Below are 15897 nucleotides of genomic sequence, written 5' to 3'. Positions count from 1 at the left end.
GTGACCCTTTATCACATATTCACCCCATGTTGATTCGTAAACAAGCATGGCCACCAAGGGTCGGGGTTCCTTTTCTATATGTCTAATATATGAAAAAAATGTTGAAAGTCTTCTTCTCAGAATCCGCTGGCCCGATTTTAAAATAATTCTACAGATACATTCTGTATGTTCCTAAAATGACCCTCTGTCAAAACCCTTCATCCCATGTTGATTCCTTAAGAACAGGTTTGCCAAGGACGGAGTTAGTTACCACAATATGTCTTTATGGAAAACTATATATATATATATATATATGTTTAAACTTACTTTATTGTTTTACAACCATTGAAAAACTCAACTTCAAACTTAATAAACTGTATCATAGGAACAATGCGCTCTTTTGTGACGAGCTATATAACTCCAACTGAAATATTGTAACAGTTAAGGCCCTTTATAACATTTTCAACAATTACATATTTTTAAAAAACTTTAAAACGAGACATATTATAGTTTCACCTGCGGCGTACAGGCGAGGGGCGTCCAGTATGTTATCTGCTCAATAACATTAGAACCCTTTGTCCAATCAGGTGAGCGATATGGGGCCATCTTGGCCATCTTGTTATAATAATGACGTCAAATATTGATATTGTACTCCAGGCCCGGGCTTGGTTTTTAAATAATAACGGGGCTGTTGTTTATATACTGATTCTGTCATTTATGTATTATGTTTTCAAGGGCGGGGCGGGGCGGGGCTGTTGCTTGTAGAAGTATGACGTCAGTTATTGTTTATGTACTGTTGGAGTAGGGTGTTGTTTATATATGATGATATTAAGTATTGTTTCTGTTCTCCAGGAGCAGGGCTTGGGCTGTGGTAGACATGTTAAATGTTGATTTGTATTATTGATTATGTACTCCAAATACGGAACTGGGGCTGCTGTATGTATACTGAGTATACTTATTATTGATTATGGATGTTGTGCTCCAGAAGCAAGCTTGGGCTAGTACAAGTACGTTAAATTATATTTCAAGAGGTGATTTTATACACTTTAGGGAGAGCTATTGCTTGTATGATTATGATGTCAAATCCTAATTGTACACTTCTGAGGCGGGGCTAGCTAGGGTTGATGAATGTATTCTGAGTTCTTGATCATATAATCTAGCAGGGTGGCTAAGATTGATGTTTCTATAATAATGATTTCGATTTTCGATAAAATATTCCAATGTATGGCTAGGGTAAATGTATCTTTAAGGATGTCTATTTTTTATTCTGTTCTCCAGGGACGGGGATTGGTTTAATGTTTCTGCCACCTGGTGCCCTGGTTGTACAGTACTTTACGGAGCGACGGGCCCTTGCTAACGGCATCGCTGTATGCGGTTCTGGTAAGGAAAGTATTTTACGTGCCAGCAGATGATCAAAAAAGAAAATCAAAGCACTGATGGTGTTGAATGGCTTGAGCGATGATTCTTTCTATATGATATTCCAAAAAGATCATATTAATGATAGCATGGCACTCGCTCGCTCGCTCGCTCGCTCGCTCGCTCGCCCTCACGCATGCCTGTCCACGCATCCAACCTACCGACTCCACCGCCCGCCCACTCCCCACCACTCAAAATCCACTCACAACACAACCCACCCAGCCCACCACGCATGTTGCTTTTTTCCGAATAACAATATGTTCATATATTTAAATTAACTTTGAGACGTTAAAATAATTTATATTGTAAATTATTGACAAATTTCAGGCAAAATGCACAAAAGATGGGCAATGTATGCATAAGGATTATCTTTCATATATTGCGAATATTATACATGTCTGTACAACTCGCACGAAACTAGCATTGATCATAATACTATCTAAAACAATCTAAAAGTATGCCGTATTACCTCTCGATAATTGCCCAATCATTCTTGTTCTTGATTCCAGGTGTGGGCACATTCGTATTCAACCACGTGATGCACCTGCTTATATCGGAGTACACGTGGCGCGGGGCGGTTCTTGTGGCGGCCGGTGCCGCTCTTAACGGGGCCGTGTTCGGCCTCCTGCTGCGACCCGCACCTAGAAGTGAAGCACTTCCCGGTGCGGCAGTTACATCGGACGAGAAGGCGGTGAAAATTGACGAATACAGATACAGTTCGGACACAATTAAACAGTCTGTCGAAAAAGAGATGAATATCGAGATAACTATGTTGAAGAAAACATATTTGCCGTTAGAATATTCCAAGCCTAATAAAATACAAGATGAAACATACCCTGAACATTCTGATTCTGGTATGTCGAGTTTGGTGATCGACATAAATGGTTCCGGTCATGATGTATCACGCCAATGCGAATCTGAAACAAAACTTACACCAACTCCGGGTACATTAAAAGTTATATGGACCACGATGTTGTCAGCCGTTGCGGCTGTATTCCCTCGGGAACTCCTGAAGAACAGGCGACTTCTGATGTTTATGGCGTTTACCTTTGTGTTCAATCTTGCCTTTGTTATTCCATTTTCACTCGTGCCGGACGAGGCGATTAGCGCGGGCCTCTCTAAGTACCAAGCAACTTGGCTTGTATCTTCAATAGGTGGGTAATTATTGAAAGCACCTTATTATTACAACACTACTTGAAATAACATATAGTCTACCATTCAATGGATTATACGTAGAGCATATGTAAATGCATGCTCATATTTAAATATCACGTGTTAAGCAAACTGATCATCTTCGACAAAGTAAGCGAAGGTATGGTGTGAGCTCCGTTTGCATGTATCTATTTGTTTACGTATACAAATGACGTTTATCAATTATCACCAACTGTTATCATTCCAGGCATAACTAACATCGTAAGTCGTATAATAATGGGTTGGATCGGAGACCGGGATGGCGTCAATAGGCCCGCCATGTTAGTTGCCATGGTAGCGCTCGCAGGATTGGCCATCGCGGCTGTTCCCTTCCTCCCTACCTTTGAAACAAAGCTGTGTAGCACCGCCGCAATTGGTATTTTCTTAGGTATGTTATTGTATTCAATATACATGTATTTCAATTAATTTTTCATCATTTTTTTCTTCTTTCCAATGTTGAATGGAATTTAAAAAAAAATGATATACATAGCAAGAGATTCGGAATGGTTTTCAATGCTCGTTTAACACTTGTTAAGGCCAGAGTTACATGTTTAAGGTACAGGTACATGTACTCCAAAAAAGTATGCAATTGTCAATCGAAGCGCGAGTACCATACTTCCGAAGAACCCTGGCATTAATGAATCGCAATTAAACGATTGATATACGAGTCATTTCTAGTCAAGCCACACACTACACACTTTTGACCAGGGTATTAGTTTATATTTTCGAATAAAAAGCAAAACAAGTCGACAAAAAGGCAACGTTGTCCAAAAATATGTTAAAATTTATCATTACGCAAATACTGTTAATACCAACATTTGACAAAGGCTGCTGTATTTTTGGCAAATAAAGTCACAATTAAAATATAATGTTTCATGAAACCCTATAAATTATCTGTACGACGTGGTGCATTTGATATGATCTCCGCTTGCTTATATTGAAAGTACCCGGGAGCGAATCGCATGGGGTTTTTTGTTTTTATTTTACAGTTTTATAAAAAATACTTCATGTAATTACGTTGATAAATTTGATTTTTCGAAAAAACAACAACAAATGTTTTACATTTGCTTAAATCGAAAGTGCAGATATAATAGGCCATTAAAGCTGCACTCTCACAGATTTACCATTTTTAACAAAAAAAATTTGTCTTGGAAAGAGCAAATCTTTGCGTAAATATCTGCAAATCAATGATATAAGATTGCTGACAAAAAATCAGAGTGTTGGTTTTCATACTTTCGTTCGAAAATTAATGCTTTATGACCTGAACCGTTACTAACGGTTTAAGAAAAATGCATGAAACATTAATTTTTGAACTTAAATATAAAAGTCTGCGATCTAATTTTTGTCAGCAGTCTTATTTAACTGGTTTTCATGGGTTTTCTCAAAAATTGGCTCGTTCCAAGACAAAAAATAAAAATGTTGTCAAAACGTTCATTCTGTGAGAGTGCAGCTTTAAAGTGTTATATCGCAATTGCGCCTTACTTATACGTGTTCACTGTTAAATATTTTGTAAATGGATGTGAGTCGTAAATAAAACTCATTTTATTTCCAGGTGGTTTTGTCATGTTGTTTGCTGTCGTTCTTACTGACATGTTCGGCGATGACGTCATTTCCCGTTCAATCGGTCTTGCTTACTTCACTGAAGGAATCGCTTGCTTCGTTGCTGTCCCGAAAGGAGGTACATTGTAAACATGAGATTGTTGTTATGAAGTTTTGTGATGAATATTTAATTTACAATTTACTTGCCTAAGCAAGGAACAAACCCTTTTCTCCTTTGATTTTGTCTATCTGAGTCACTCTCATACAATCTAGACTGTTTGACACAATGACTTTCATAGACGATACGTTAACGCTAAACCAACGTCACACTGACGTCATCCATATCCAATCATGCGAAAACGTTTTATTGACGTTCTTCCTGTATATCTGAATTACAGGCTGGCTGTTTGATGTGACTGGAAACTACCAGGTGACTTTCCTCGTGGCGGGTGGCGAGTGTCTCCTGGCCGCTGCCCTCCTCGTGGTCGCCATCTCTCTTCACCGGAATTCGTACACAGTGGATAGCTTAAAAGCGACAAATCGGAAGATCAGCTGGGGTCGGTTCTTGCCAATGACTAGTATTGAAGAAGCAAGTTGAACTACGCAGAAAACATCAATGGTGCCACACATACATTTCTGTGATGAAAATGGAAAGGAATTAGTAGGAAAATATGTGTATTCCAATATTCTAGTTCATTGCTTTAGAACCCTTTCATCGATTGAATCATTAATGGAATTGGCACGAAGAAATGGTATCTGACCTTTGACCACAAAGTGTGACGTTGACCATGCACGGGAAATGCTTCGATTTAAATAATCAGTACATATCAAACATCATGTTTACAAATGTGTTCAGAATACAAATAAAACACATGTATTCAACTTTTTATACGTCATTGACTGTGATCATGGTTAGATCAAATTGATTAGCTATAATATCATTCAAAATTTACAAATCAAGATGTCTGTGCACGAGATTCTGTGGTTTTACACATCTAGGTGCATAACGTCAGCACCAATAAACCTGAGTTTACCGCGTCCTCAGTGGTCAAGGTATCCAGCATATTGCGGGTTGCACAGCGATGTACAGAAAAAAGATGCACAATTTTGCATTCTACGAAATAAATATTATTTTTTTCAAATATTTCATACTTACAGTGTTATTCTTCCCGTGAGATGGATGTTCCGCTCGATTTAAACGACGTTTACGACAAATAATTAGCAATACGTATTGATCTTCTGATTTCTGAAAAAGTTAAATACTTAAGAAACATTTAAAATGGGCGAATAGTTATCATTTGAGAAAACTGCTATATTTGTGTTGCCAGAGTGCGCTGAAACTAACGTCCAAGCAATTTTGTTGTATCACGTATATGACTAGCAGTCCTCGAAAGACACAACTTTGTGAGATGACTTCACACGCGACTTTAAAGGCACACAGTATTGGTTAATCCAAAACATGTTTTTTAATTCTATGCATTTTCGTGTTTTTGAGCTCGTTTGACATTGATGATAAAAATGCATATGCTTTAGGTACAGATAAAAATTATATGTGCGATATTTTGGCGCTTTTTAACTGGGGAATTTGTGGCCATGTTGCCATTAATTAAAATAAAGGCATTAACCTACATTGTACGACCTTAAACCCGTTTGAAATGGGTCACGACGGTTAAAAAAAACACATACAGCACGTTTTTTTTTATTGGCGCCGGCATGACGGACTATCTTTACAGAATTGTATTTTTAATTTCGTAGGCCGAATCTATTGGATAAATGATGAGGTGTTCTGATTGGCTATTATAGAATGTAATACCAAACGGAACAACTTGGCCATCCCCCCCCCCCATACGACGTTGTTTCGTCAAGGGAAAAAATGGCCAAGATGTTAAAATTTATTACATACTCGAACTATGCGTCATGTATACCGGCCGGTGTATTAATGGAAGTAGTTCGTAAACCTAATAATAATACCAAGTTCAAACCGATTCCCATTGAAGCGAACTATTGCATAAACACTCCAGATTCCTCAGAGTAAAGTCCTTTGGCTTAACTGCTCAATTAAAATTTCTACGCGGTCTACTTGCTGCGTAATGACAGGATAAACTGTCCTTAACCAATATTGGTTAAGGAATTCCAACAATTATCAGTCATTAGTTCGAAGAACAGATATATATATTACATCAGTCATTCCCTCTGCTTACAGTATTTGGAATGATCTTGATCAAGCAACAAGACACTCGGAATCCTTAGCAGATTTCAAAACGAAAATTGAAGTATTATATAAAGCACCAACAATACCAAAATATTATACCACAGGTGAACGATTTGCTTCTGTTCACCATGCAAGTATGCCAAACAAATGTAGCAATCTTAACGCTGACCGCCATTATAATCACTTAAAGCAAACTCCTTCATGTGCATGTGGAGCTGATATTGAAGCTCCACATCAAATATCGAATTTTTTACAGCAGCCAGTCGCTTGTTTTTTTATTGTTTTTAATTTATATGACTGTTTTAAAGACTGAGTAATGAACATAACCCATAACCGTTACTCTTTGAATTTGGTTAAAAACCACAGAAAGTAAAAACATCATGAAAATGTCAGAGATATTTATGGACTTTTCTTACTTTCGGACGGTTTAAAAAAAATCAAACTGGGCGAATATTTTTAGAAAAAAAGCGACATACCTTTTTACTGTTTAAATCTATTGATTTTGTACTGATTTTGAAGGAAAAGTATAGTTGTTATTTATGCGAAAAGATAGACATGGATTTTGTTCCGATCTTAAAGCTGCACTCTCACAGATTTACCGTTTTGACATTTTTTTTCATTATGCATAAAGCTTCAATTTTTGAAATATAAAATAGAAATCTGCGATCTGATTTTTGTCAGCAGTCTTATATCACTGGTTTCCATCAATATTTGCATAAATCGGCTCGTTCCAAGCAAAAAGCTGTCAAAACGTTAAATCTGTAAGAATGCAGCTTTAAATGTCGCCTGTTTATATGTAAATGAATAAGTATATTAATTAGTAGTTTAGAACCTAATTGTCATATATATTTAATAAATATGGATATAAATAAATGATATTAGTTAATTACCATCTGCAAGTCATTTGTTTAACATTTCCTTGTATAATAATGACAGTTTTTGAAATCTTACAGTGAACATGCTAAAAGGCACCAGCATTGTTCCCAAGATCTCTTTAACCGAACCCGTATAGTAGAAAATGTTTATTTAGTTTTCGGGGTTTTCAATAAATTTTGTATTGAAAATTGGATGGGGCTTCGTATTTTTTTAGATTGAATGTTATTAATAATATATACATCACATGGAAAGACTTAAGAAAACCTGTTTTTTTATTCTTTTGGATAATACTAGTTTATAAGCACTTATTTATATGTTTAATATCTGTTTGTATTATTATTGTACTTGATTTAATTATATATATACTTCATATGGGAACATGTGGTGCTGCTTCTGTTTAAATGTTTTAGCGTCCACTGTAAAGGAAGGGTCCAGCCATCCACCCGAAAAGATGCCCCTTGCAGTGAAGTTTGCTACTGATGACAACCCACCAATGAGGCGATGGCTCATAGTGGGACTGGATGAGGTAAGAATAGGCCTTGAACCATATTCATATATATATATATATATATATATATATATATATATATATATATATATATATATATATATATATATATATTGGTAAAAAACAGATAATGATAAAAGTGATGAGTAAAATGCGTACAGTTAGTGAGAGTTCAAGGGTAAAGTATGGAATGGATGGTGATTATGGTCTTGCATTCGGAAATTGATGATGAGGAGGCGGGTGAGGATAAGATGAGGATGAAAAAGAAGAAGAATGCTTCTGAAACATGAAACATGTTTTTTTTTCATTTATATTTTGAAATGAATTTCTTCCATTGTTAGTTTTTGCATTCTTAAGTTCAAACGACATTCTTCGATTTACAATTGATGTTACATTTTCAGTTCTGATTTTGATGTGACATTTTTTCCTTTCTTAAGTTGATGTGACATTTAAATGCAGAACGTGTAAGATTATAAATTATGACTTCAAATCGATCGTTTACGATACTATGATTTAAATACTAAATAAAATTGATATACATGTTTAGAAATATTTAAAATGATGTATTACTATAATATATACCACACCATCGTACGCATTTTCCATATTCTTTACTATTTCTGAAACACTGAATTTTATTATATCGAATGAAAAAAGTTACATGTAAATTATATCAAATTATTTTCATTTTTCCAGATATTCGTTGCTGAGTATGTTTTATTTTTTTTATTTTAGCTTGTTCAGATGCTTAAAGAAGTTAATACAACAAATACATACTTATATTTTGCACATGCTTGCCCGCTTGCCTTTGACACAATTACATGTCTGGTGAAAGCATTTTGTCTTGTTTCCTTTATTGTGATATTCATTTTAAGTTGAGCAAAATCCTTGAATCATTTTGATACAGTTTGTTGTTGTTTCGTAGTGTTTACGTGTTTGTCTTTCTGTCCGTCTGTCCGCCCATACACACTTTTTATCTTTTTAGTTAATAACAGCCGATCAAGATATCAAATTCATACTTTCTTAACTTCTTTACAGTAACCGTTCAACACGCTCTACAGTAACAATACGCATTTCTGACAAGCAATACATATTTTCATCTGGCAGGCGTTCCTTGTGGCGGTTTATTAGCTGTCCAGATATGGAAAAATAACTTAAAATACGGCATTCTAGAATAAATGCCATTATTTCATTTCAAACATGTATTGCTAGTATTTCCATATATAGTGAAACCAGGTTGTCCATTACTCCGGAAACAATAGAACATAAATGAATAATATAAACATATAAAAGTATTTTTGTCTTTGTTTGCTATTAATTATGAGTATATTTAGACCAATGACGTCAGAGCCAATTGTCTTAGCGTCTTAAATCACGTGACTAAAACTTTAAACCACGTGTTTAATATCAGCCAATCAAGGCACTCTTATTTCATTACTGTTCGTTGAGATACAAAGCGGAACCACGCTAAAACATTTGGAAAACCACCTCCTCTCCTCTCTTACAGTGGAAAACTCACATATGTAAGACATAGAAAAAAACACTCAGGAATATTTTCTAAATTTCACAAATACAACGTATAAAACCGTTATTTGATTTCTGGAAAAAAAAATAATGAATATAACTGGTGGTCAGGAAGATATTTTAAAATAGGAAACATTCATCTTTCACATGGAAAAGAAAATGTCCAGTGGCAGTGTACACTCAACAGCCAGAGCTCCAAGGTTAGCCGCTTGAAAACTGTCTGCCAGCGGTGTAAATAAAGATACAACGCCTGTTCGATGCTAAAAAGACTTTTCCATTAGCCACTCTACCAAAAACAAAACAAAATCTGTATGGAGGCGGAATAAGCTCAATCAAGGAGTCCAACGAGGCAGTTTTTACCAGTAACTGTTTACAATTTATCTTGCAAATACAACAGTGTATAAAGGAGCTGTTACTTACACTTCGTGACTTAAACTGTAACTATGGCAACTCAGCGCGCTCCTAAGCAGTGGCGTCTCTCTAAGAATGAGACTATAGCGTCATTCGAGTCCTGGCGTCAGAATCTCCAATATTCACTTTCTCTTGACGCCAATTTTGCTACTTACTTGGTCGATGGAGCTTACTTGGTTAAAGAAGACAAGTAACAACCCGGTTCGTGGCTTTACTGACGACGGTGAGGACGTTCCTCAACAGGCATGGAGAACAGCCGCTCAAAAAGTGACACATTTAGAATTGATGCTGGGTCAAATTGCTAACTTTTGCCCTGTGATTTCCAGAAATACCATAGTAAAAAATTATACATGAATGAAATGCCATTTGGCAGGCTATTCGATTACACTTCGGTTTTCAAACTAGTGGCGGTCATTTTTTGGACTTTGACGGCATTAAATTAGAACCAGGAGAAAGACCTGAAGATCTTTACCAGCGTCTATACAGTTTCGTTGAGGACAGCATGCTCACTACTGCAAGTAGAATAAGCCATCATGGAGAGGTCCCAACTTCTGACGAGGAAATGACTCCAACTCTGGAAAATATGCGCCAATAGTTGTATTGTGATTTGGTATAAGAATACCGTGTGTTACATGAGTTACTTCCCTTTGTGTTAATTTTGCCATTGTCTCTGTAATAAAGTTAAATTGTTCGTTGGTGATTCTTTCTCCTTACTGGCGTGGTGGCAGCGGCAATTCTAACCTCGGTAACGTCAAATTATGTATTCTTCTTCCTGACCGGTTCGCTGTCAACACCTCCAGGAATTCAAGCGTCTACCGAAACGCTTATAAATCAATAGAAAATGATCAAACTTCAAATACGTCATATGACAACTAAGCCACTATTTAAATGGAGCGTCGTAAATATTTTAAACCAGGCTGATAGCACACGTGCATGCTTGGCCATAATAACAAACAGTCTCAGGTCCAAGTCTAGACTCGGACAGTTATTTAATTTCAAAGAATCGTTTTCATTCCATTCTTTTTACGAAAATAAATGTAAATAATTATACATTATTGAATGGTTATAAATTCGGAAAATTTCGTCATCAAAACTCAACAAGAATGAAGATTTGCAGTTCTACCATTGAGTTTGAACTCCGACTTAAGAATGTTTGTAGTCATGGTCACAAAGTCTGAGTTTCAGACTCAAGATACGAAAGTGTTTTTTTATTGTACAATTCCTATGACAAGAAAAATGATGGTTAAAATTGCTGAACATATTTCAATTATCAGGTTCAATTACCGTTAACACACAACAAAAAATATTTTCAAATATTGTTAATAATATTCAAGCCTAATACTTGAAAAATATATAATTACAATGATTCATCTTATTCCATCAAAATAAATGCAAATAATTGTACAAGTTACTGCATTATAGTTGTTCATTTATAAAGTAACCAGTACCACAAGATATACGTTCTATGTAGGCCTTCCAAACATCTTCACTTGTCAAATAAATCATAAATTTTAATTAAGTCATTATAAATACAAACTTTGACATCTTCATCTGCCTGGAAAACAAACACTGACTTGGGGTCAATTATTGATCTAAAGTTTTCTAACAGATCATTTGATTTAAGTGAACATAAATTATGAACAGCACCTCCTGAACATTTCAACACATCATTGCATGCTCTTAAGTTATTTATAATTCATGTGTTTGTGAAGACACATTTTCAAGACATTCTTAGTTTAAGCACAATCGAACAATTTCCTGTGGCAAATATTCGCGAAAAATAGACAAGTGATATGCAAATAATAGAATTCATAACTTCACAAGTCTTACTTCTGAAGAGTTTTCTTTTCAAATTTGTACATTACTAATACAAAGACAAAGGTTTACAATAAGTATATTTCATAAAACTTCAGACAATATTTTCATGGGTATACACATTATAATAGGTACATTGTAATACAAATAAGTTTAAGTCGCAAGACAGGATATGTTAACAGCGACAAGAGGGTAGGTTTTCTACACATTATACATAAGAAAAGCTTTTCGTTATTCAAACGCTTTACACCCATACATTGCCAAATTTATACAACACTTTTTGAGAGGTCATCAACTCAATAAACATAAACATATTCGGTATTTTAAAGTTATATTGTTTGATCACTCCTACGCACAGGGTACATAAGGTAGAAAATTCAGCTCTCTATGAGCTTATCAAATACTACTCACACTGAGCCAATTTCTGACCACTGTGAGCAAGAGTGTGATAAAGTTATATGGTTTGATATACATAATTCGTACTTCAGCAAACAATTGGCATTCAAGTGAAGAATGATATTCGTCTTCTAGAGTGTTACAAAATAGACATATGATATCCACAATGTCAGCCAATGATTGAATACTTAAATGCATTGTAACTGGTCACATTTATGTTTTCAAAAACTAAAACTGTTCAACAATGTCATCAGAACAAATTGCGCGCATTTTATTCTCAACATTCAATTTATAAAGTAGTGTTTATATACCATCATGTATGGTTGTGTTGATATCGTGTGGACTCCAAACCAAAAATAATTTCAAAATGATCTGATACAATATGTTAGTCTTTAACTTCAAAAGTTTTCGTTTATATAAAATCCATTTTACATAAAACGTAATCTAGCAAACTAAAACCTTCAAAATTTACAAAGGAAAACGTTCCAACTCCCCCCCCCCCAGCATATTTACTTCACCTTTGTAACTAACTCGTGTTTTGCATATCTATTACGTATGTGCTGAATGTAAAGACTTTTGCCATTGAAAACCGTCCATATACATCCGATGATGTTTTGAATGAAAACTGACCGAGGAGTTCCGATTGAATCATCGCTTTTTGTAAACCACAAATCAAAGTGACTCGAATATATGAAAATCGAATTATTAATCATTGAATTTAAACCCCAGATGTAATGAATTTTTCATAGATCCGTCCGTTGATTATCTATTTGTTGTTTATCTGTCTGTTGTTTATCTGTCTGTTGTTTATCTGTCCGTTGATAATCTGTCTGTTGCTTATCTGTCCGTTTATTATCTGTCCGTTTATTTTCTGTCCGTGGATTATCTGTCCGTTTATTTTCTGTCCGTGGATTATCTGTCCGTTTATTATCTGTCCGTTTATTTTCTGTCCGTTTTTTATCTGTCCGTTTATTTTCTGTCCGTTTATTTTCTGTCCGTTTATTTTCTGTCCGTTTACTTTCTGTCCGTTTATTATCTGTCCGTTTATTATCTGTCCGTTTATTTTCTGTCCGTTTATCATCTGTCCGTTTATTTTCTGTCCGTTTATTATCTGTCCGTTTATTTTCTGTCCGTTTATTATCTGTTCGTTTATTATCTGTCTGTTTATTTTCTGTCCGTGGATTATCTGTCCGTTTATTTTCTCCGTTTATTTTCTGTCCGTTTATTATCTGTCCGTTTATTTTCTGTCCGTTTGTTATCTGTCCGTTTATTTTCTGTCCGTGGATTATCTGTCCGTTTATTTTCTGTCCGTTTATTATCTGTCCGTGGATTTTCTGTCCGTTTATTATCTGTCCGTTTATTTTCTGTCCGTGGATTATCTGTCCGTTTATTTTCTGTCCGTTTATTATCTGTCCGTGGATTATCTGTCCGTTTATTATCTGTCCGTTTATTTTCTGTCCGTTTAGTATCTGTCCGTTTATTATCTGTTTATTATCTGTCCGTTTATTATCTGTTCGTTTATATTCTGTCCGTTTATTATCTGTCCGTTTATTTTCTGTCTGATGTTTATCTGCTCGTTGAAAATTTGTCCGTAGATTATAACTATATTTCCGTGGATTTTTTCTGTCCGTTAATTATCTGGCCATAAGTTATCTGACTTTGGATTATCTTTATTTCTTAAATTAAGCTGCCGTTATTTAATAATTTTCCTTGGTGGAGTTTGTTCACGAGTATTCCATGTGCAGGTGTTGATTTATATTATTTCATACACACGCATTCTGGTTCCACTTTACAGCTGATCTTTTTTAATTTATAATAAATGTGTGGAACCATGTTTGAAGTGATTGTCCATCATTCCAGCCACTTATAAGCTACTAGTATCAAGTACACATTTTTTTCATAATTTTTTTATGAATGTATAAAAGTGTATATGTTATCCGCATGTGCTAATATGGTTACTTTTCACATGCAAGCACTTTAATTGGCCAACAGTCATTATTGGATGAATATTGACCAAATCAACGAGTTAAGCGTTTTTTTGCCTTGTAACTCTCTTTCATTTCGAGGTTCGCCGTAGCAAAAAACCCTTGCCTTTTATATTCCAGATGTGTAGTGTAGCGGTAGTGTCAAACTCTAAAACATGTAACGAAGAATGCATGTTTTGCTCCCGAAAAAATCGATCCTCAAACCAAATAAAATTATTGAAACATTTTAATTTTTGACCTTCCCCACCCACTTTTGTTCTGTGGAATGCCCTTAAATTTAAATTTAAAAACTATTTCGATTATACTCGTACTGTGTGGATCTTTCAAAAAGAGTATAATATTATATTGATACAGTATATGATATCATCATGAAACTTAGTGGAATAAAACACTAAGTATGTTGTGTTGACTAAGTAGCATGAAAAACATCCATGTCCTCACCATGATAGCTCAATAATATGATCTAATATGACCTATGAACCAATAACAGGATTGATTTATATCAAAATCCTATTACATACAATCAATATATTTCTTAAGATGAAGCATGTCAAAACTATTGCATTAGCCCTGGTCCAATCAGTGTGACTTCACACAGGGTCACAACCGATGGCTTCTCGTTTTGCTGAAGAATTCTGACAACGCGGCCGACCACGGGCTTCTGACAAGTGATGAAAACGGGCTTGGAGGAATCTTCCGGGAGACCCGGAAACTTTTCACAAATCGCACCCATTTCTGACTCCATTGCTGCTCGAGAGTCGAAGACAGAGATCGTCAAGTCGGTGTTTCTAAAGTCTACAAAAGATTAAAACATACATTAAATAACACTGCACTACTTAGCATACCAAGTTTATTCTGAGTACATGGTTCAGTTTATGCATAACTTATTCTCAAAATGTAAGAAAAATTGTAACGATTAGCCAATCCATATTTTGATGAACAAAACTGTTTTTGTAACGTACACCTAGGTTACAAGAACGATGCAGATATGATCTAATTATGTATCGAGTCCATTTAATTCTGTAAATAATCACTGATACCTTGTGACCTACTATATAGTGTTGATATCATTTGAAAGGGTATACGTAATTGGTCACGAGAATTTAATATAAATGACTGACACTACATTTAAGATAAAGTTATTGCATTTTGTCCTTTATTTTATTTAAATAACGGACATGATAGGACATTTCTTTAAACGGTACCTTAATAAGTACTATTATCTGTTTAGTTATGCATAATAGTTTATTTAAAATAATGTTCCTATAGGCTGTCGAAAATAAGTCAAGTAACTAAACACTACATAACTCGGGTGTGGGAAACAGAGATCGTCAGGTCGGTGTTCCTATAGGCTGTTGAAAATAAGACAGGTAACTAATCACTACATAACTCGGGTGTGGGAAACAGAGATCGTCCGGCCAGTGTTCCTATAGGCTGTTGAAAATAAGTCAAGTAACTAAACACTACATAACTCGGGTGTGGGAAACAGAGATCGTCAGGCCAGTGTTCCTATAGGCTGTTGAAAATAAGACAAGTAACTAATCACTACATAACTCGGGAGTGGAAAACAGAGATCGTCCGGCCAGTGTTCCTATAGGCTGTTGAAAATAAGACAGGTAACTAATCACTACATAACTCGGGTGTGGGAAACAGAGATCGTCCGGCCAGTGTTCCTATAGGCTGTTGAAAATAAGACAGGTAACTAATCACTACATAATTCGGGAGTGGGAAACAGAGATCGTCCGGCCAGTGTTCCTATAGGCTGTTGAAAATAAGTCAAGTAACTAAACACTACATAACTCGGGAGTGGGAAACAGAGATCGTCAGGCCAGTGTCCCTATAGGCTGTTGAAAATAAGTCAAGTAACTTAACACTACATAACTCGGGAGTGGGAAAAGAGATCGTCCGACCAGTGTTCCTATAGGCTGTTGAAAATAAGTCAAGTAACTTAACACTACATAACTCGGGAGTGGGAAACAGAGATCGTCCGACCAGTGTTCCTATAGGCTGTTGAAAATAAGTCAAGTAACTAAACACTACATAAC

The 15897-nt window shown here is 35.5% G+C and overlaps 1 protein-coding gene across 6 annotated transcripts in view; it reads left to right on the top strand.

Annotated features, from left to right (window-relative positions):
• Nucleotides 1–5269, top strand: part of LOC128246768 (monocarboxylate transporter 12-like) — a 14289-nt gene extending 9020 nt beyond the window's left edge. For all 6 annotated transcript variants that reach the window (XM_052965198.1, XM_052965200.1, XM_052965199.1 and 3 more), the window contains 5 exons: nucleotides 1258–1359; nucleotides 1905–2549; nucleotides 2795–2974; nucleotides 4139–4264; nucleotides 4524–5269. In XM_052965198.1, coding sequence (XP_052821158.1) covers nucleotides 1258–1359; nucleotides 1905–2549; nucleotides 2795–2974; nucleotides 4139–4264; nucleotides 4524–4723 — 1253 coding nt within the window. In that variant the 3' untranslated portion in view covers nucleotides 4724–5269. The remainder of the gene's footprint in view (nucleotides 1–1257; nucleotides 1360–1904; nucleotides 2550–2794; nucleotides 2975–4138; nucleotides 4265–4523) is intronic.
• Nucleotides 5270–15897: the final 10628 nt, after the last annotated feature.

This window comes from Mya arenaria, chromosome 9 (genome assembly GCF_026914265.1).
Source record: "Mya arenaria isolate MELC-2E11 chromosome 9, ASM2691426v1".
In the NCBI taxonomy this organism is placed as follows: domain Eukaryota; kingdom Metazoa; phylum Mollusca; class Bivalvia; order Myida; family Myidae; genus Mya; species Mya arenaria.
This window is presented reverse-complemented; position numbering and strand designations above follow the sequence as displayed.